Here is a 21,748-nt window from a genome sequence, read left to right on the forward strand (position 1 = left end):
ATAGGATATTGAGAACACACCACTGTTAAGAATTATCAAAGTTCCAAACCAGGAATGGGATGGAAACTCTTTCATACACTTCTCATACCTTGCTTGCACATTGCAAGTAGAAGAAAACTGGCAAACAAGAGATAGTAATAGCCATATGTCTGTCTACCTTGTCACTTTCCTCAAATATTTTCTTGCTCATTTCTGTCTCTAAAGAGTATTTGGAGAGAAAATATATTTAGGAAAGTTGGATGTTGGGAGGAAAAGGGGAATTTTTACGTAAAATATTTGGGAGAGTCAAAGGGTTACAGGGAAAAAGTAAGATATTAAAAATTTGGGTGCAGGTTTAGGCTAGAGAAGTCCCAAGCAGCTAGACTGACTGCATTTTTGTCAGTCGGTCAACAAAGATTTATTGAGCACCTTCTGTTTGCAGGTTCCCCACTAGTGCTAGAATAATGTGGTTAATGAAATACATAGAGTCCTTGATCATATGCAACTCAGAATTACTACAGGAAAACAATTACTTTTAAAAAATCCGGGACTTCCTGGTTGCACAGTGGTTAGAATCCACCTGCCGATGCAGGGGACACGGGTTCAATCCCTCGTCCGGGAAGATCCCACACGCTGTGGAACAACTAAGCCGAGCGCCACAGCTACTGAAGTCTGCGCGCCTAGAGCACGTGCTCCGCAACAAGAGAAGCCTCCACAATGAGAAGCCCGTGCACCGCAACGAAGAGTAGCCCTCACTCATGGCAACTAGAGAAAACCAGGGAGCAGCAATGAAAACCCAACTCAGTGAAAAAACAAAAGAATCAATAATAGAAGTTGTGCAAAATTTTGCAAAGGAGACATATTGATCCACTTTAGGCCCGACAGGTCTGATCCCAACTTTTATTACTAGTTTGAAGAATGCGGGAATCCTAGTTAGTTCAGGGTTTCTTAGGCCATGGTCTTTAAATTGGGATAAGTGATCCCTTGGGTAAACTTACCAAGTATTTACAAAAATTTAGCATTGGGTAAGTGGGAACTCAAATAGTTTTAAGAGAATTAACAACCTGATCCTCAGTTTCTACAATGTAGTTTTTCCTAAAACTGATCTGAGTGAAAACAAGAGCTGTCACAGCTTCCAGGCTTGTTCTGTCTTCTCACCAACCTTTTCACAATAGTTCTTTCTTCTTAAAAAAGACAGGCCCACCTCTCACCCATCTTGGGTTTTCAAATGGTATAGTATTGGCCATGGGTATAAAATATTCCTGGACAATTAGAAATAACTGGTGTTAACGTTGAGAAAATGAATGACTCTAATATCTGAGTATAGAGTTATCAGATAAAATATAGGTCACCCATGAGCTTCCCTGGTGGCGCAGTGGTTGAGAGTCCGCCTGCCGATGCAGGGGATAAGGGTTCGTGCCCCGGTCCGGGAAGATCCCACATGCCGCGGAGCGGCTGGGCCCGTGAGCCATGGCCGCTGAGCCTGCGCATCCGGAGCCTGTGCTCCGCAACGGGAGAGGCCACAGCAGTGAGAGGCCCGCGTACCACAAAAAAAAAAAAAAAAAAAAAAAGTCACCCAGTTAAATTTGAATTCTAGCTAATCAATGATTAATGTATTCAATGAATAATATATTGCATGGAACATACTTATACTAAAAAATTATTTGTTGTTTATCTCAAATTTAAATTTAACTAGGTATCCTGTATTTTAATTGCTAACTCTGGCTACCCTATCTGGGTAAAATTCCTGTGGTTTCTAAGTCACTGATTTCAACAAAATTGAGTTGTCTACTGATAACTAATTACATTTTAGGATTAAAGATCACTAAAGAATTTTGGGGCTATAAAACAGATGTTAAAAAATTGTGAAAAAAATCGATATAATAACATTTCTTCTGGGCCTCTCTACTTATTTATGTGAAAAAGATTTTTCAACACTTACAATCTTTAGAAACTAAAAAAAGGAAGAGAATCTATGCTGAACCCTATAATATTCTAGTAATAGGTAATATTCATGAACACACACTTGAACAAATTGTTCAAATTTAAGCTGCCCCACTGAAATTGCATTTGTTAAAGAATTTTACTTTTTATCTTGAGTAATCATTAACATTTATATTTAGATGTTTTGACCAACTGACTTTCAATATACGTACTGAAAGTAATATATGATAATGCAATCAAGGAGAAATTTTTCTTTAAGTTACAGCCTTATGATCACAGGAAAAAAGTTAAATTTCTATTTATACATATGTTTGTTTCAGAAATATGTGCCAGAGGGATCATAAAGATGTCCATTATAAACATATATTAAAATTCTGTGGGAGAAGTAGAATGTTCAAGGACAAAAAGCATTGATATAATATTTCTGATGATTAAAGCTGATATATAATGATGAGCTGATATATAATGATGGGGGGTATCAAGTGGCTATGGTATTTGTAGTCCATTGAATACATTTAAAAGACTGCTGATCAATTTTACTCTAAAACATCTATGTCTACATTTTGTAGTTCCTTAGCAACTACAGCAACTTTTTTGTTTTAATCTTAAGTTAAAAATATGCAGAGGAATATAGTTTTTCAAAATTATTTTGGTAGGTACATGATCATAAGTATATAAGGATCACAAAATTTCTTCCACCATCTCAAGGGTGAGTTGAAAATGGCTTATAAAGTTTTGAACTAAGCAGGCTCAAAAATGAATTGAAATCTCCACATAAGTAAACTTAATCTTTTTGATGTATTTCCAATTGGAACTCTAACTGCTATGGGCAGCCAAATCCACCTAATCCAGAAGATACCCCAGCTCATCCTGACTGTACTGCGTTCTTGTTTCCATAGGATGTTGAAGTACTGAGTAATATTATGGGTTCTGCCTTTAGTGCTTGATATCTTTGATTTACTGGAAGGCAGGAAAATCAGATGAGCTCTCCCAAGCCATCTGTTACCCTGGCATGCACTGTCTTTAGATAACTGTGCTTAAATTTACTGCTTAGGCAAGAAATGTTGAGGAAAATATGGCAGTGCAGTTAGACTCTGACTTCAGGTTTCTATGAGACTGTCATGGTAATTTAGACATCTCCCTTGTGAGACAAAAGACTAAAAGGCGGAATTTGTTTTATAGCCAACTCCACCCTAGTTATAAAAAAAACCAACGAACCAAAAAAAAAAAAAAAGATTTCAATATAACAAACTAAGATGGTAATCTCAATCTTTTAAAACACTAAAAATAAACTGAAAAGGAGAATCTTGTGATTTTTTTTTTTACAAACCCCTACATTTCCGTTCATGCTTTACAATTATAACAGAATTAGAACAAAAAGTAAAACTTATCAGAAAGAGTTCACAAAGTTTCGCGGTTTTTTTTTATTATGTGGGAGATGGACCTTTTCCAGTCAGGCTGACCAATGCTCATCTTCCCCCTTACAGATTATCAAGATTTCCTCTGACCCACGAACAAAGAAGCAAAGGTATTTCAGTAAATGCCACGCCGATACGCCCCGGTTAAGAAACAGTCACGCTTTTCGGGTCATGGAAATCCCCGAGTGGGTCTGCCAGGCCACTGATTAAGGGGAAGTGTGTGTGGTTATTACCGCTGGAGTTCCCCTAAATCTTAAGAGGAAAGCACCAGCGAACAAGCAAACCGCTGGGAGGAGTGCGGGACAAATGGAGTGGGGTGGGGGTGGGGAAGGGGAGGAGCGGGGGTGGGGGGAGACGTTTAAAAGGCAGCGTGAGACTCCAGCCCGCACCGAACAGCGGGCCGACGGCTGTCACCCGCCAAGACTCGGCCGGCACAACCCGACTGCCGCGCACCTGCCGGGGTCGGCAGGCCGGCCGGTAGAGTTGAGGTGAGTGAGCGAGCGTGCGCGTGCGCGCGACCGTTTGTGTCTGTGCGCGTGTCCGTGCGCGCGACCCCCAACGTCTCCGCACTGCGTCCCGCGCGGGCGGGGGCCACGGCTGCCGCTCGTCTAGGGGCGCACGGTAATCAGACCTGTTGCAGGGCCCAGAGGTCGGCTCCAGGCCGGCTCTCGAGCCGACCAGGGACGGCAAGAGAGTGGGAGCCCGGGCGGCCCTTCCCGGCGCGGCCGTGCTGGTCCGGCCGGTCTTCGCCGCCGCCCAGACTTGCCCTCCAGCCCGTGGGGCCTCCGGGTCCGGCGCTGCCTCGCTGACACTCACTTTCCGTCCGCCTTCCTGCCGGGTGTGCAGTTCCTGTTTTCCTTTTGCAGTGAGTCAGTGGAATGGGGAAGCTTTGACAGTTTGTTTAACTCGATTGCCAAGAGATATCACCGGGCCTTAGACGCTGCCAGATGAGCTTCAGCACAGAGCCTAAAGCAGAGCTTGGGCATAGAAAGCACTCAGTAAAATCTTTTTTTAATGGACAGACGGAGGAGTGTTCCCAAGTGGTGGCAGAAAAAGCAGATTTTTGGTGGTTTTCCTGGTGATCAGCATGGAAACCCTGTAGTGCTCTTAATCTAGTTAGTAAAGTGCCGGAGGTATTTACCCGATCCTAAACTAACAGTAATGTTAACTTTGTTTGCCATTATTTGTTGCTAACATTAGGTGTTTCTAATATCCACTGTATTAAACGACTCCCTTAGAAGACTTTACATGTGTTTTCAGGTATAATTCTCACAGTCCTAAGAAGCACTTGCCCAGGATCACACCCCTGGTATGCGGAGACTGAATGATATTGGAAACTCGAGATGTCTGACTCCAAAGCCTGGTATTAAACCATCACTGAGCAGACTTTGTAGTCATTAATGTAAAATTGATATCCTTAATACCATGCAAATGAGGGTGCTGTGGTCCTGGGGGGCTCAGTCAAGTTAGTGAAATTCACTTCTCAGCAAAAAGTCTTAAGTGTCTACATTATATGCCAGGCTGAATGGATGGTGGGAGTGGGAGGGCTGGTACAGAGCTGAAACAGTTATGCTGTGAAGGAGCTCACAGACTAGGGGGAGGCAGAGAGAAAAGGCACACTTAAACTCCAGTGTCTGAGACATGGATGTGCTAAGTGCCCAAGAGGATAGACACACCCAACATCGCTGGCATCAGGGAGGTTGCCCACTGGAAATGATGGAGTAGGAAGTGATGAGGTTGGGGACTTGAGCCAATCTGAGAAGGAGCCACAAGAAAGGAAAGAGGAATCCCAAGAGAGTGGTATCAGAAGCCAAGAGACTAGAATATTTCATAGAGGAAGTGAACCCCAGTGTCAGGTGTGAAAAATTCCACTGGTTTTGGGAAAGAAAAGATTGGTGTTACTCATACTGAGAGTGGTTTTCCACAGACACAGAAAACAAACGTGGTTACCAAAGGGAAGGGCGGGGGATGGATAAATTAGGAGGATGGGATTGACATATACACACTACTATATATAAAATAGATAACCAACAAGGACCTACTGTGCAGCATAGGAACTATACTCACTATTTTGTAATAACCTATAAGGAAAAAGAATCTGAAAAAGAATATATATATATATATATAAAATTGAATCATTGTGCTGTACACCTGAAGCTAACACAACATTGTAAATCAACTATACTTCAAATAAATAAAAGAAAAAGAGAGTGGTTTTAAGTGGTGCCGGCTAAAGCCAGTTGTATTGGGAGACCTTCACCATAGACAGTTGTTCATTTCATTTGGCTGTGAAGCGAAGGTGAGATACAGGGTAGTTGCTAGAGTGAAAAGTAGGGTTGAAAGAGGGTTTTTTGGTTTTGTTTTCATTTGAAAGCTGAGACAGAATTAAGCTTGCTTGTTATATTGAAGGAAAAGACCCAGTAGAGAGAGTAGAAGAAATGAGGAGGATGGGGTTAAGAGCAAGGTTTCTGAGGCCAGTGGGGGAGGATGGGATTCTTTTAAGTGAGGCAGTAAGTGGGTTGTGAGCAAAAAGGGCATGGATTTAAGAATGTGAAAGGATTACTACTCAATGATGTCTCTTTGAGAAATCGAAGTCAAAACAATCTACTGAAAGTGAGATGGGGAGTTGTGGAGGAGAAATTTGAGGAAGGTATTGAAGGTTTAGAAGAGTTGCATAGGCCAGTGGGCTAGGCTTAAGAAGAATTGATGAGAGATAGTGAAGGGCCAGCCAAGGTGAAGCCTGACGTCATGCTGGTTTCTGTCTACAAGGTTGTAGATTTTCCCCAGCAGCATTTAGAATTCTAGGTGTTGCATATATATGGAATTTAAGAAAAAAAATGTCATGAAGAACCTAGGGGTAAGACAGGAATAAAGACGCAGACCTACTGGAGAACGGACTTGAGGATATGGGGAGGGGGAAGGGTGAGCTGTGACAGGGCGAGAGAGAGTCATGGACATATACACACTAACAAACGTAAGGTAGATAGCTAGTGGGAAGCAGCCGCATGGCACAGGGATATTGGCTCAGTGCTTTGTGACAGCCTGGAGGGGTGGGATAGGGAGGGTGGGAGGGAGGGAGACGCAAGAGGGAAGACATATGGGAGCATAGGTATATGTATAACTGATTCACTTTGTTATAAAGCAGAAACTAACACACCATTGTAAAGCAATTATACCCCAATAAAGATGTAAAAAGAATTCTAGGTGTTGGAAATGGATAGGACAGAGGTTGAATGGATCCAGGGTTGGCATCTTGGCATATTTTTGTATACTTATTGTATAACTGTTGCCTAAATGTCCACAGACATGCCTTGTTTCCACATCAAAGCTTCTTTAGGGCAAGATCTGTGTAAGGGGTTTGAAATCTTAACTGCATAGGGGCCAGGCAGGTGATATAAATGAACAAAACTAGGGGTGTCTTTTTTAAACAAAAGCACACTTTGCTTACATATTTAACATGTAGGAATAGTCTTCCTTTCCACAAAGAAATATGTTACTCTCATTTTTCTCAAAAAATGTCCCTCTTTGTCTACCTTTCATTTTTGTTACTTTTGATAGACACAGGTATTAGAACAATTCCACTTTCTTCATAATTCTACTGTGAGAAAAACAACAGTGCCAGCTCAGTGACAAAAAGCAACTGACAGTCTCCGTATCAGAGTGCCAAAGGGGAGAGCGTGTGCCTTCCCTAAAGGGTGCAGCCGCTGCTCGGCACTAGCTGATTCTTGCCATGCAGGAATAAATGCCCAGTGTAGCCAGGTCTTCTGATTTTTCAGGATAAGGTTGGGATCTAGAATGTCCTGGGGAATTTCTTACTTTTTTTTTTTTGGCCCCTCCATGTGTGGCATGTGGGATCTTAGTTCACTGTCCAGGGATTGAACCCGCGTCCCCTGCAGTAGAAGCACGGAGTCTTAACCACTGGACCACTAGGGAAGTCCAGAAATCTTACTTTTATTTTATTTATTACTTTTTTTTTACAGAAATCCCTTTAAAAATTTTTTATTTATTTTATTTTAATTTATTTTTTTAATTTATTTTTGTCTTTGTTGCTGCGCGGGGGCTTTCTGTAGTTCCGGCGAGCGGGAGCTACTCTTTGTTGCAGTGCGCGGGCTTCTCCTTGCAGTGACTGCTCTTGTTGCGGATCACGGGCTCTAGGCGTGCGGGCTTCAGTAGTTGTGGCACATGGGCTCAGTAGTTGTGGCTCACGAGCTCTAGAGCACAGGCTCAGTAGTTGTGGTGCACAGGCTTAGTTGCTCCACGGCATGTGGGACCTTCCTGGACCAGGGCTCAAACCCGTGTCCCCTGCATTGACAGGCGGATTCTTAACCACTGAGCCACCAGGGAAGCCCAGATATCTCTTACTTTTAAAAAATGTTGGTAATTAACTAAAACATTTAAACGTACTGTGGTATTTTTCTAAGAAAAATCTTACTTGGGAAACTGGTGAAATTCAAATAAGGCATATAGATTAACAGCATTGTATCAGTGTTACTTTCCTGGTTTCTATGGTTATACGAGGATATGTAAATGCAGGATATGTGAGAACTCTTATTTTTATGTTTTCTCTATGTATAAATTAATTGCAAAATAAAAGGTTAAAAGAATTAGTGAAATGCTGGAGTCCAATTCTGTGCAAGCCAAACATAATACCTCTGCTGGCCACCAATTTGAGCCTTCTGGTTTTCATCTGGGATTTCTTGGCCTCTGCAGTACCTAATACAGCACCTTGTATGTCACAGACATTCAGTAAATACTAGTGCTCTGCTTTGGAAAAAATGTTTAAAAAGAGATCATGGTGTTACATCTATGAATTATTTGACTTTTAATATTGTCTTTTTTTTTTTTAACAGGTTTTACAAAAGAGACGAACTGTTCTACTTCTAGGTTTATTCCAGTTTTTTCTATAAATCAAAACATCTCAAAATGGAGGCCTAAAACTCTTAAAAGGGACTTAGTCTAATCTCCGGGAGGTAGTTTTGTGCATGAATAAACAAAGTAGTTAACAGGAGTTTTTGGTATCGAAAGAATGTTAATTTTAAAAATATGATTTGATTATAAGAGGTATAACTATAAAGTAATAATAAGTTTGATTCTGATATTGATTTGTGGATATAAAGAAATGATTGTAGCTGGGACATATTGTTGAACTACTTTTCTCAAAGTTGGCCAGGCAGTCTCCCACTGGCTGCTGTGTAGAATAGAAAAAAGTACCTGTGTTTGGTAAAGATTTTAAAATGAATGACAGTTATCAAGAACAAAGAGTTAATATTCAACCCTCTGCTAAATTAGAGAAACATGCATATAAAACCTTTGGCATGTTAAAAGATTTCTGCAATGACAAAGAAATGTCAAGAATAAAACTTTTTGATAGGTGCAACAAATTTAGAGCAAGTATGAAAGATAAACGTGATGATTGGTAAAGAAATTAATCATTTATAAGACTTGATATTTTGAAAGTCAAAACTTTAGTTTGTTCAAATGGGCTGTTATTTCTGAGAAAAATTAAAATGAGAATGATGACTGGATGGTTACATTTTGGTAAATGAACAAACTTATTCCAAAAGAAAATTCACACAGAGACAGTAGTAATACCAAGAAAGAAAGGAATACTGAAGTCAGACATAATAATTCACCTCTGAGGGCAATTATCACTAGTATTTAGATATGTTTCTTCTCCCACCTGGAAATAAAGCATTTAAGTCTGCAGTAAAAAGCCCCAACATATGTGGGACCCAGGAAGCATGCTTGCAAAACACTTCTAGAAAAAAAAACCATGTTGACTTGTTTATTGGTTATTACTAACATTATTGACACAGACCCTACTGACTAATAGCTACTTATAATTGAGAAATTCTGAATTTTGAGATCTCTGCTGTTCAAAAGAAGTAGATTGTGACAAAATAAATTTATTATTTTTTGTCATGATAAATTCTGGTTCAAGGTATGCTATCTGTGAAATAATTTCTGACCAAAGCCAGATTTTTTTATCCATCTTTTTTTTTTTGATTATTTATCTTAGCTCGCAGACTCAGCACTCTGACTGTTGACTGTTTTTAAAAGTAAATCCATTATCAGGAGATTTGATTTTGGTTCTCAACAGCATGAAGCTGAGTCTAAAAGACCAAGTGAGCAAATATATTCATCTCTGATAATTTATTTGAAATGCAATGTTTAATTTGCTAAGATCTAGTGGTATTGCTATGACTAAGCAATCAGGTACCTATCTATGGGAAGTAATTATTATTTAATAAATCTTGAAACCAGGTCTTGAGATGTAGGAACCAATTCTGTTATTACTTAAGCTCTTTATTTGGAAGAAAATTTTGAATTGTTTTGTTCTCCCTAATAAAATGGTTGTAGGAAGAAAAATTAATTTGAGCAAGATTTTGGATAGACTGTATTTCATTGAATCTAAGATGTCATCATTTGTAAAGCACACCATTATTTTATGTACCTCTAAGAAATAAAAATGCTGTTAATTAAAATGTGACATGCCATTCATTAATTGTAAGATACCTCTCCATAGCAGAGATATTAAAACATGCATCTTAGAATCAGTGAAATATGATAGTCCATTCTTTTCCTCTTTCGAGGTAGGTCTTATGCTTTTTTTTTCTTCTGGCTACAAAATTTCACAATTTAAAAACAAAATAAACATAGTTTGAATATTTTTGTGTGTATAGAACGCTTACACAGCATAGCTTTCTGCCAAAACAAACTAGCTATGTGAGACATTTTATCTTCAGGCTGACTGGATGTCACTGAAGCATACTAGTGGAGAGGGTGACCTACCTGTGGAGATATCTGACACTAAATGGCATCTTGATGACCTAAAGCACTCTACACTTTTATGAAGGGTTTTAATTTTCATCACAAGGTACTGTGTAGCATCACGTTTACATTGTATGCAAGAGTATACAGAGGTGCAGGTACATAATTGGCCCTTAAACTGTATCAATATAGAATTTAGAATCTTGCCATGCTATAACCCTAAATGCATAGAAGAAAAAAGAATGAAAGATTTCCTGTTCTAAGTGTTCAGTCTAGTACTAAAATTAATAAAAATCAAAACCCATGCACAAAACTACCTCCCCAGAGAAAGGCTAGTCCCTTTTCCTCCCCATCCATTTCATTATGAACATAGTAGAAAATAGCGTATTCTTATCAAATTTGATGAAAAGTGCCAACATATTTGAATTGAAGTATGACTTTTCGTGTGAGCTGTACCGAATGTCTACCTATTCGGCTTTCCCCGCCGGTGTTCCTGTCTCAGAAAGGAGTCTTGCTCGTGCTGGTTTTTATTATACTGGTGTGAATGACAAGGTCAAATGCTTCTGTTGCGGACTGATGCTGGATAACTGGAAACAAGGAGATAATCCTATTGAAAAGCATAAAAAGTTGTATCCTAGCTGTAGCTTTGTTCAGAATCTAAATTCAGTTAACATCTCGGGAGCCACTTCTCAGCCTACTTTTCCTTCTTCAGTAACAAATTCCACGCACTCATTACTTCCAAGTTTGGAAAACAGTGGCTGTTTCAGTGGCTCTTATTCAAGCTTTCCATCAAATCTTTTAAACTCTGGACCAAATCAAGATTTTTCTGCCTTGAGGATAAGTCCCTACCGTTGTGCAATGAATACCGAAAAAGCCAGATTACTTACTTTCCAGATGTGGCCATTGACTTTTCTGTCACCAACGGATCTGGCAAAAGCAGGCTTTTACTACATAGGACCTGGAGATAGAGTGGCCTGCTTTGCCTGTGGTGGAAAATTGAGCAACTGGGAACCAAAGGATGATGCTATGTCAGAACACCTGAGACATTTCCCCAACTGCCCATTTTTAGGAAGTCAGCTTCAAGGCACTTCAAGATACACTGTTTCTAATCTGAGCATGCAGACATATGCAGCCCGCTTCAAAACATTCTGTAACTGGCCCTCTAGTGTTCCAGTTCATCCTGAGCAGCTTGCAAGTGCAGGTTTTTATTATATGGGTAAGAAACTTAATCTGATAATAAAAAACAAATATTCAACATGTGTTATCTCATACATTTTAGTGGTAAAATTATATGTATTCATAAGTTTTGGTCCAAAATTAATTTTAGGTCACAGTGATGATGTGAAATGCTTTTGCTGTGATGGTGGGCTGAGGTGTTGGGAATCTGGAGATGATCCATGGGTGGAACATGCCAAGTGGTTTCCAAGGTAATTATTGTGAAATTTTCTTTGCAAATGTTTGTGATTATTGTGAGAGGAGTTATATGTGTTTACCTTACAATCAACTGTTGCTTTATTCTGTCTTTTTTTCAAAAATACATTTATGAATAAATTTAGGAGGGATTACGTAGAAAAATAATTACTTAAAAGGTTTCGATGGAAAGTTAAGATAAAGAGGAAATAATTTAGTGTGTGTAATTAATATATATACATGTATATTAAAATAACATATGCTCATTATAAAACCAAAGTTACACATTGTAGGAAAGTAGGAAAGTACAGAGACAAAAAAAAATTTAAATGTCCAGAAACCTCACCACCTAAAGTTGACCACAGTCACCATTTTAGTGAACATCCCTCCAGAGACATCTCTTTATGCATATGTACATATATACATAAATGTATACAATTTTACATGAATTAGATATATTTACTGTTTTGAAACTTTTTTCAGTCAACATGTTTTGAACATATTTCCATTTATTCAACACTCAATAATATTAACTGATTACCTATTATCAAGCACTATTGTAGATGCTTAATATACTCAGTTGAACAAAACCAAGACTCCTGGTCTCATATGCTAGACTTACAGCAGGAGAGGACAGACAATGAATAAAAACTTAATAAATAAGTTATATAGCATGTTGGAAGATAATAAGTGCTATGGATAAAAAGAAAAAAGGGAGCTTGGGTAAGGGAGATCAGAGGCACCAGACTGGTTACAATATTAATTAGGGTCATCAGAGTAAATATAGACCCATCTCATCTGTTTTGATCACTACATAGCATTTTGTTGTCATGTCTTACACTTTTGATTATTCTATACTTGTTTACACTCTCCCTTTTTTACTAAAATCAGGTAGCCTATAATTTTTCATGGTCAACACTTTTAGTATTTTTAGTGTTGATTACTAAACTTAGTATCCTAACATTTGCATTATATAATTTTTTATATGATACTATGTCTTCATTTATAGCAACTTTGTACTCCCCAAATATTTCAAATTTCAAAAATTATGAAGATTAAAAAGAACACCTTACATAGACATTTTTAAAAAGTGCTGCTAGCTTTCTATTGTGGTAATTTTGTGAATATATAAAAAGAACAGTAAATTTGCTTTGGTAGTGTCATGAATTCATTTTGTACTTAAATTTGACCATGGATATATAGTATCTAGAAACTACCAAACTTGTGAATGTCTGACTTCTTAGAAAATGTGTTAAGCTTCCTCATTCTTTCTATGTATATTTTCAGCTTTTAAACATACAAAGCTTATGTATGAACAGTATCATTTATTAGGGAACTTTCTACCTGTCTCCTTGGCTCATGAATGTTCAGAATGTTTTTAGGAATCTTAGAATAGTTGAAGAGAGCAGCAAGAACCTTGGGGTGGAGACAGCCTTACTTATCTCAGTAGACTGAGAGCCTCACAATCCTTATCCACATCAGCCTTGGCCGGGTACCAGTTACAGCCTTCCTCTTGCTTATATCATCTTACCTTTGAGTGCAGTATCTCTTATCACTTCCTATATGCTAAATGAATAGTCAAGTGGTTATAATTATGTTTATGTTCACTTGAAAGATTTAGCAGTCTACAAATGACCAGATTAAAATAACCCCCCAGATTTAATTTTCCTTACATTTTAGGTGTGAGTACTTGATACGAATTAAAGGACAAGAATTCATCAGTCGAGTTCAAGCCAGTTACCCTCATCTACTTGAACAGGTAGGGACAGTTTTTTTGTTTTTTAAATCATTCATTAAATTGATTTTCTGATAAATTATTTTCTGATAATTACAGAGAGTAGTATTTTAGTGAAAAGACAAGTCAATTTAAAAATACATTTTCTTTTTTCAACACCCAGCATGATCTTAGAGAGTGCTATTCTTTGGATAACAGCAGATCCATAATTAGAAACCTTCTGAAAAATAATATTTAAGTTATGTTTCTGAGTATTTCTCCAACAAAGTTGCAATAAATTAAATTATTTGAGGAAAAAATTGACTGGATAGTAGCATTTAATAATTTTACTATATAAATTTTTCTTAAAAGGATTTGAGGAAGATAATTGTATTGCTCTTTCTAATCTTCCCAGAAAAGCAAGTAAGAACTTAGAGAATAGTTTGAGGGTCAAACACTTCCTAGCCACAGTCAATGGAAATAAAGGGTCCAGCTTATGCCAAAGGAACACCCTGAAAATGGAAGATCTTTGGGATGATAGGCAAACAGTGATTGTCTTACAGGTCACTGAAAAGGTGTAGCCCTTTTCCTGCCTTAACGAAAATGGATTTTATTTGTTAATACACACATACACACGCACACACGAAGAAACTCTATTAGTTTATGGCCTACAGAATTGCTGTTGAATGTAAATGAAATTTTGCTTTTGACATAAAAAATTATGTTGCCAGTAAACAAGTTAGTTTGCAATAAATTGAATAAATTAGGTCTCTTGATTAATTTTTATTGCAATGAACAAGATAAGATTTACATTTTAATTTATATACATTTTTTTAGCTGTTATCTACTTCAGACAATCCAGAAGATGAAAATGCAGAGTCACCAAGTATGTATACTAATAATAATTACTGCATTTAAATGTTAGAACCATTTGATACTGTTAAGATTGAAAGTTGATAATTATAATAATATACATTTATATTATGAGTTATAATTTACAGTGAATTTTCAAATACATTATTGGTATTTTTCAAATTTTAGTGCATCTCATAATTGCCTGAGGAGCTCTAAAAAATATTACAGATTTCTAGTCTCCACTTTAACCCTACTGAATTGAATCATAGTATCTGAAGGTGGGGCTTGAGCATCTATAGTTTTAACAAGTTTCAGACATCCAGCCTAACCCTGTTCTCAGACCAGTGTGGGAACAGGTGCACTATGACATTAGATTGCATACATATTCTTTCTATGAAATGGAGAGAGCAGAAAATAATATTCTCATTTTTCAATAGGTACTCAGAGGCTCAGAGAGGTTAAGTGACTTGTCCACCACCTTAAACTTGAAAGGCGATAGAGCCAATATTTGAACAAGCTCTTCTCCCTTATCTAGTGTTAAATTCAGTTCAATAAATATTTGTTGTGCTTCTGCTATTCTGGGGAAAGAATAGACAACAGGATAAACATAACACCTGCTCTCATGAGCTAGTGGTCTAAGGAATACAGGCAAATACACAGATAGGAGAACAGTGTGGAAAGTAAAGTGTTCTCTGAGAGCACATGCGGGACAATTAGCCCAGACTTGGAAGATCAGAAAAGGCTTTCCAGAGGAAGTATTTGTCTTAGCACAGAATCAAAGGGAAGAATAGTAGTTAACCAAATAACAACGGGAGGAAAAGAATATTCTTGGCAGAGAGAACAGCACATGAAAGATTTAAGTAACAAAAGAGAACAGGAACACTTGAAGAACTGAACAAAATTCTGTATCGCTAGAAGTAGGATTTGCAAACAGGTAAATGAATGAAGCAGGCTAGCTTAAGAGTGGTCAGCACTGTAGGCAGAATTTGACCCAAGAGCCATCAGTTTGTGGCTTCTGGGATAGAAGGCGAATGAGTAAGTGGCAAGAGATGAGGCTGAAGGGGTAAACAGGGTCCAGATTGCATAAGATATTGTAAGGCACAGTTGAATGTTATCCTAAAAGCAAAGGAATCGTTGTTGGAATTTAAGAAGGAATGTGACACATTCAGATTTTTGTTTTTAAAAAGTCATTCTGGTTACAATGTTGAGAATGAATTAGACAGGAGCAATAGTTTAGGAGGCCATTGCAGTAATAGATATGAGTGATTACAATTGGCCTCTTTCAAAATTATGTTAAACATATTTGATTTAGAAAGCTCATTTGTTCATTCAACATGGGGAAAAAGGAATCTCAGTGCTGGTGGGGATGATCCCAACATTGTTTCTTTCTCCCACTCATATTTATGCCAGATAATGCATATTTTGAATCTGAATACAATATTCCATATTCCTATTTTAGTGACTGAACATGTATATCGTTATTTTAAATCTAAGAAAGGTAATACAAAATAGTACCTACACATTTTCTGGGCCTTATGTTTTTGATATTGTAATAACTCGCAATTTAGAAAATATACAGACTATCCCAATATGTGTTAAATTCTTTATTCCGTATAGTTATTCATTTTGGACCTGGAGAAAACCATTCAGAAGATGCAGTCATGATGAATACACCTGTTGTTAAAGCTGCTTTGGAAATGGGCTTTAGTAGAAGGCTGATAAAGCAGACAGTTCAGAGTAAAATCCTAACAACTGGAGAGAATTACAAAACTGTCAGTGATCTTGTATTAGATTTACTTAATGCAGAAGATGAAATGAGGGAAGAGGAGAAAGAAAGAGCAACTGAGGAAAAAGAATCAGGTACACATATTTACTTACAGTCTCCATTTCCATAAGGATGTCACTGCACATAAGTTATTGAAAATATAGTCAATGCAATTGGATTTTAAGTTCAACGTTCTGCATTTGAATTATGAAAACTTTCTTCACATTAAAATATATTTGAATTTCTTATTAGTAAATTGAAAATATAAGTACATATATTGAGTGAAAGCATTTCACAGGAAACCAAAAGTTTCCTGCTTTTTCTTAATTTCTATTTTTATTCTGGGTAATTGACTGTGTAATTATTCATGGCACATTTTTGATCCCAGACTAGTTGCTCACTCCTCTTTGCTATAAATTGGGGTGGGATCAGGAACAATAATTAATTTTAATATTAGTGTAACAGTGTGTCTCAGCCTGTGACTGTAAATTAATGTACAAATTATGATTACATTTCCTATTTGCCCACACAAGAACTGAATTCCCCTTTGGAGTGTCCCTGTGTTATTTAGGGGAGCTCTAAGACACTGTTTCACATTCTCCCAAGACAAGTTATCCATGCCCTTCCATGCTAGCCTTGTCTGCTCCCTGTTGCCTCTACTGTGTTGAGGCTCATCCCCTCCTCTGGATGAGCATGTTCATTCTAATCTGGTTGCTCCACTGCTATCATCACTCTGGCCTGGACAAAGAGAAATGTTGGTCTCTCCTTTGCCACTCCTTCCAAAGCATGGACCAGATCCAAGAGTCCTTTCAACACAACTGAAAACAGATTACAATTTTTAACAAGCTCTTACTGGAGATTTAGGGATAACAGAAGGGCATTACATCACAGATGGCAGTTGACAGCTATAACTGTATGTGGCCTCTCTTGGTGCCCCTAAGCCCGTCCTCATGAATCTCTTGGCCCAGCTCCTGATTCATCTCTGTGTAGCTCTGGCCAGTTTTAACAAATGACTAGGAAAGTCCCAAGCGGAGCTCAGGCCCCCAAATATTCACAAAGCCCAGAATGAGAAAGGTTTGCCCCATATCCTTGTCCAAGGCCATCTGGGACCTCTTCCTTCCCAGGATGTTGACGGTGAGATTGTTCACTCCATTCCCGGAAAAATCTACCCTTGGCCAACCCAGACAAAAATATCAGATCACAGTAATACAGCATCCTCTATTTACCAAAGTGTGAATTATTCAGTTCTACATGTCACCAGTACAGCAGCAACATAGTCCAAGTTCATCTTTGCCCAGCCAAGTTCTCCTTTTCATTGTGAAGTGAAGATAGGGCTGCATGTTCTTCCTGTAGTCCTCTCAGTCTTAACCACTGGTCATCAGTGAACAACTGCTCAAAGAAGAGAACACCCATTTCCACAATTGTTTATAGACCCTATGAAGTCTAAAGTCTAAAGAAAAATACTTATTTTTCTTCCAAAAAAAAAAATCAACAGTTTCCAGAGTTGACTCCAAGTCAACAGTATACAATAACTTGCATTGTCAAAAATATCCGTTAGCTTCTCAGCTCACTGTTATATCCATACTACCTAGCGCAGTATCTGTATATAGTCTGTGCTCAAGAAATATTTTTTTGAATGACAATGAAAATACTTAACGTTTACGTTACTGATTACTTTATAGTTTCCCAGAACAGTAGGTGAGTGATTTCTTGACAGATGTGTAAATAAAGAGGCAACTTAGGATTTTTTTTCCAGGATAAAAGAATATGCTTCAAAGGTTTATTCAAGTCTTTACCTCTTATAAACCGGAATACAGTCTATGACTTTGAAGTGAGACTATTTTCTGCAGCTACTAGCAATCCAATTTTAGAAATCTTAAGAATTTCAGAGAACTTCTTACATTAGTTTAAGTAAAATGTAATTAGAAAAATTAAAAATTAAAAAATTAATATACCTTAACATCAAGTATAAATTATATTTTAATTTCCTAAAATATCACTACTTCTTAACCATAGATTACTTAACAATATGTTAAGTTCTAATTCTTCCATCCCTCTGGCTGTTAATTCTTTGTTCCTACTGCTGTTTAAGTTGCCGAGGCCTGATGGTTCATTTGTTCAACAGGTATTTGTGGAACATTGACTTTGTGCCAGACACTGTTCTAGGTCCTGATCCTTTTCTCATTTATTCTCAGAGCTTCAATTCTCTTCAAAATGTGTATCTAGAGCCTGGACTTTCTGACTAAGCACTGTTTTTTATTTCTTATTAAACAGTTCTATTTATATGTCCTATTATTTGACAAAGTCAGAGTTTCTAAAATCTAATGATCATCTCCCCTCAAATAATTCTTCTTTAAACAGCCCAACTTCTCTTTTTATTTTATAGAAAAGCTTTATGGATCATGGTAAAACTATATGATAGTTAATTAATAAACTTGGAATCATAAGTCATATTCCAAAGAGATAATAAAATTGCAGAGTTTCAAATATAAAATATTTTACCACTAGATACAAAATCTAGACCTGGAAGAAGAATATGGAGATCCTATAGGACAGGAAGGTATTGACAAGTAGGATTTATTTTTCAAAATGCTGTTAGTGCCTTTCCCCCCTTACTATAAAACATTGAGGTAATAGCAATATCATGTCTAATTTTGGGAAATAATAATTAATAATTTCATCTTAAAATGGAATTTTAAAGAAGTTTTATGGGTGACTGATAATTTAAGAAATGTTCTATCATTTTAATTCCCTTGATTTTGCCTTTCCCCACTTTGACTAGAGTGGATTAAAATTTCAATTTTATTTGGTTCTAAGTTTTATTTGGTTAAAGGATTGGCAGTATTGCAGAATGGTAGAGAGCACAGATTATGAAACCAAATTGCCTCAGTTTGACTTTTGCTAGTTGTGTGTCCTTCAGCAATTTACTTGCCTCACTGTACCTCTATTTTCTTACCTGCTAAATAAGGGTACTAGTACCTACCTCAAAGGGCTGTTGTGAAGATGAAATGAGTTAATGCATGGAAAGTGCCTACCACAGTGCTCAGTGTTAGTTCTTATTATAAGTAGAGTTACTATCAAGCACAGGGCATCAGGTACCCCCAAAGCTAGCAATCAACTTCAGTGCCAACTGATTATGAATTATGGTTGTTTTCATTCAGTTATATGTGTATATGTGGAAGGAAGTTTGTGGGCAGAGTTTGAACGTGATTGTGTTTGTGTTCTTTTCTATAAAGATGACCTATCATTAATCCGGAAGAATAGAATGGCACTTTTTCAACGTTTGACTTGTGCGCTTCCAATCCTGGATAGTCTACTAACTGCCAGAGTGATTACCGAGCAAGAATGTGATGTCATTAAACAAAAAACACAGACATCCTTACAAGCAAGAGAACTGATTGATACTATCTTAGTAAAAGGAAATTTTGCAGCCACCATATTCAAAAACTCTCTACAAGAAATTGACCCCATGTTATACCAGCATTTATTTGGTGAGTGCTGGAAAATTACTTTTGGAACTTCCTAGGTCAATTGAAAATACGCTTTTATTAATGATTTGTGATTATTGAAAATAATTCAACCTAATTTATAAACTATTAATTGTACAAAAAGATTGAAGGCTTTCATTGCCTTGACATTATGAAAATTATCTATAGTATTTAGGCAGAGTCTACACTGTTAGTTTAAAAATATATATTCTGTGACTAAATATTGTTAACCTTATTTGTCATAGTAATGCTTTTGCTTTTTCTCCCTTAGTGCAACAAGACATAAAATACATTCCCACAGAAAATGTTTCAGGTAAAATAGTATTAATAATTTAAATCAGTAGAAAACATTGTTTTTTATTTTCTTGGCTTTTCATTGGAGGAGAAGCAGCAAATTGCCTTTTATTAAAATTTTTTTTCTCTTCTTAGATTTACCAATGGAAGAACAATTGAGGAGACTACAAGAAGAAAGAACATGTAAAGTGTGTATGGACAAAGAAGTGTCCATAGTGTTTATTCCTTGCGGTCATCTAGTAGTTTGCAAAGATTGTGCCCCTTCTCTAAGAAAATGCCCTATTTGTAGAGGTACAATCAAGGGTACAGTTCGTACGTTTCTTTCATGAAGAAGATCTAAAACTTTGTCTAAACTTTAGAATTAGTGGATTACATATATTGTAATTTTAACTTTGATACTGATTTGGTTTCTTTAAGATTTCTTATTTATTTACAACAATTTTGTTTTATATAAATATCTAAAACATGAACATACATATTTTATGTAGCATGGGAATGATAGGCTTTTGTTTTTGTGAACAAAAAACAGGAATAGCACTATAAGCACAATACTAAATGAAAATTTCAGCACTATTGAAATTGTAAGTGAAGTAAAATTTAAGATTTTGAACTGAAGTTTCATAGTTTTAAATATTTTGGAGTTGTATTCAGGATCAGAAACATGGATTCTCTTGCTTTTTCCATCAATGTCCTATACACAGAAGGTCTTGATGTTTGTTGAATGACTTTTTCGGGACATGATGTTTTTGTAAAGAATTCTGTGAGGAACATTTTAATAAATCAATCAAAATTACGCTTGTTCTTAATACCTTCATTTCTATGGTAATCGGATAGTTTACTGACTCCCAGCCTCCTTCCATACCTCCCTAAGACCTCTTGAATATTGAACTACAGTTTAGATCCCTTTCTGTAAGATGCTTCTTCATTTATACTTGTAGAGCACAGGGGTCAACCACACCTGGCTTTAATCTATAGGATTTTATAGGATGTCTGAGTCAAAATCAAATAATCTTCCCAGTAAATTTCTTTATTCATTTGTCTGTTGATTCATTCAAGGAAGTCTCATGCCTGCCCTACCCATTGGGAAAAGCCCCTAGTTTTATTCTCACCACTTTGGTATTAATTCTGGGACTTGAAAAGTACACTGGTTAGCAGCGTTTGGAACAAACAGCTTGTTCTCATAAATCGATTTGTTCTGTACTGCCAGTGCAGAAAAATTTCCTCCTTTGCATTACTTTTTGGTACTCAACATGTCCAATTCATAATTCTCTATCCTTTGCTTCCTGTAGAGTTTTTAGGGCTTTAAAACCAGAAGTGACACTATAGTTGGGAATAGACTGGAGAGACAAGCAAAGGCCAATCATCTAAACCAGTTCTAGATGTCTGCTGGAGTTCTACAGAAAGATTAGGAACCAAGCAAGAGGGGAGATTCCATCTCTTCATTCTGATGCTGGGAGACTACTTAGGATGCAACTGATTTTGCCTCTTTGTTAGAAAATTCAGTTGGCTAGCCTCATGTAACCACAGTGTCCTGCTGGAGTGCAAGGCTGAATCCATTGTATTATTGCTTAGGTGATTTGTAACTCAGCTTTAAGATAAATACTTAGTATATACCCTTCTTGCAGCAGCTATTTTTTATCTGGTTCTTAGTTCATACTACACTTAATATTTGAAATTTGCCATCTCCACTGTGAAACTCTTGCTCATTTCTCATTTTGGTAATATATGTATAGCTAACATAACCAACTTATTTATCCAAATATTTTGTTATTTGCCTAAGTGTTAGTTAAATTGAAATTTTGTTTTGGAAAAAAAAGTCACTGTAGATAATAATGGTAGCTTCACTTGCTGATGTCATGTCAGGCATTAGGCATGTTTTTAGGTGCTTGACATGCATTCATTCATTTGATTCTCTCCAACTTCATCCACCATCCAACCTGGCCTTCAGTCCCCAGAATTGGGTAGATAATTTAAACCTCAATATACAATATATAATAAGTGTTATAATTCAGAACTTTGCAGTGGGCTTAATTTCATTCTTAGTTTATGCTCCTCATAACTTCCATTCATTCTTTTTATCCATTTCCTTATATTACTTGATACTATTAGC

General features: G+C 37.0%; 1 protein-coding gene across 5 annotated transcripts; it reads left to right on the forward strand.

The window, feature by feature from the left end:
* The first annotated feature begins 3,736 nt into the window (after window positions 1–3,736).
* BIRC3 (baculoviral IAP repeat containing 3) lies at window positions 3,737–20,425 on the forward strand. Of its 5 annotated transcripts, none has more exons than XM_030883687.3 (9): window positions 3,737–3,829; window positions 8,192–11,328; window positions 11,440–11,539; window positions 13,203–13,281; window positions 14,074–14,122; window positions 15,709–15,951; window positions 19,093–19,347; window positions 19,616–19,657; window positions 19,774–20,425. In XM_030883687.3, exons 2-9 carry the CDS (start codon window positions 10,476–10,478, stop codon window positions 19,965–19,967), a joined length of 1,815 nt encoding a protein of 604 aa, XP_030739547.1. In that variant the 5' UTR covers window positions 3,737–3,829; window positions 8,192–10,475; the 3' UTR covers window positions 19,968–20,425. The 5 variants fall into 5 exon arrangements, with proteins under 5 accessions (XP_030739547.1, XP_060159951.1, XP_060159947.1 ...); XM_060303964.2 differs by lacking the exon at window positions 3,737–3,829 and adding an exon at window positions 3,941–4,206; XM_030883688.3 differs by lacking the exon at window positions 3,737–3,829 and adding an exon at window positions 4,602–4,704.
* Window positions 20,426–21,748: the final 1,323 nt, after the last annotated feature.

This window comes from Globicephala melas, chromosome 8 (assembly GCF_963455315.2).
Source record: "Globicephala melas chromosome 8, mGloMel1.2, whole genome shotgun sequence".
Taxonomy (NCBI): domain Eukaryota; kingdom Metazoa; phylum Chordata; class Mammalia; order Artiodactyla; family Delphinidae; genus Globicephala; species Globicephala melas.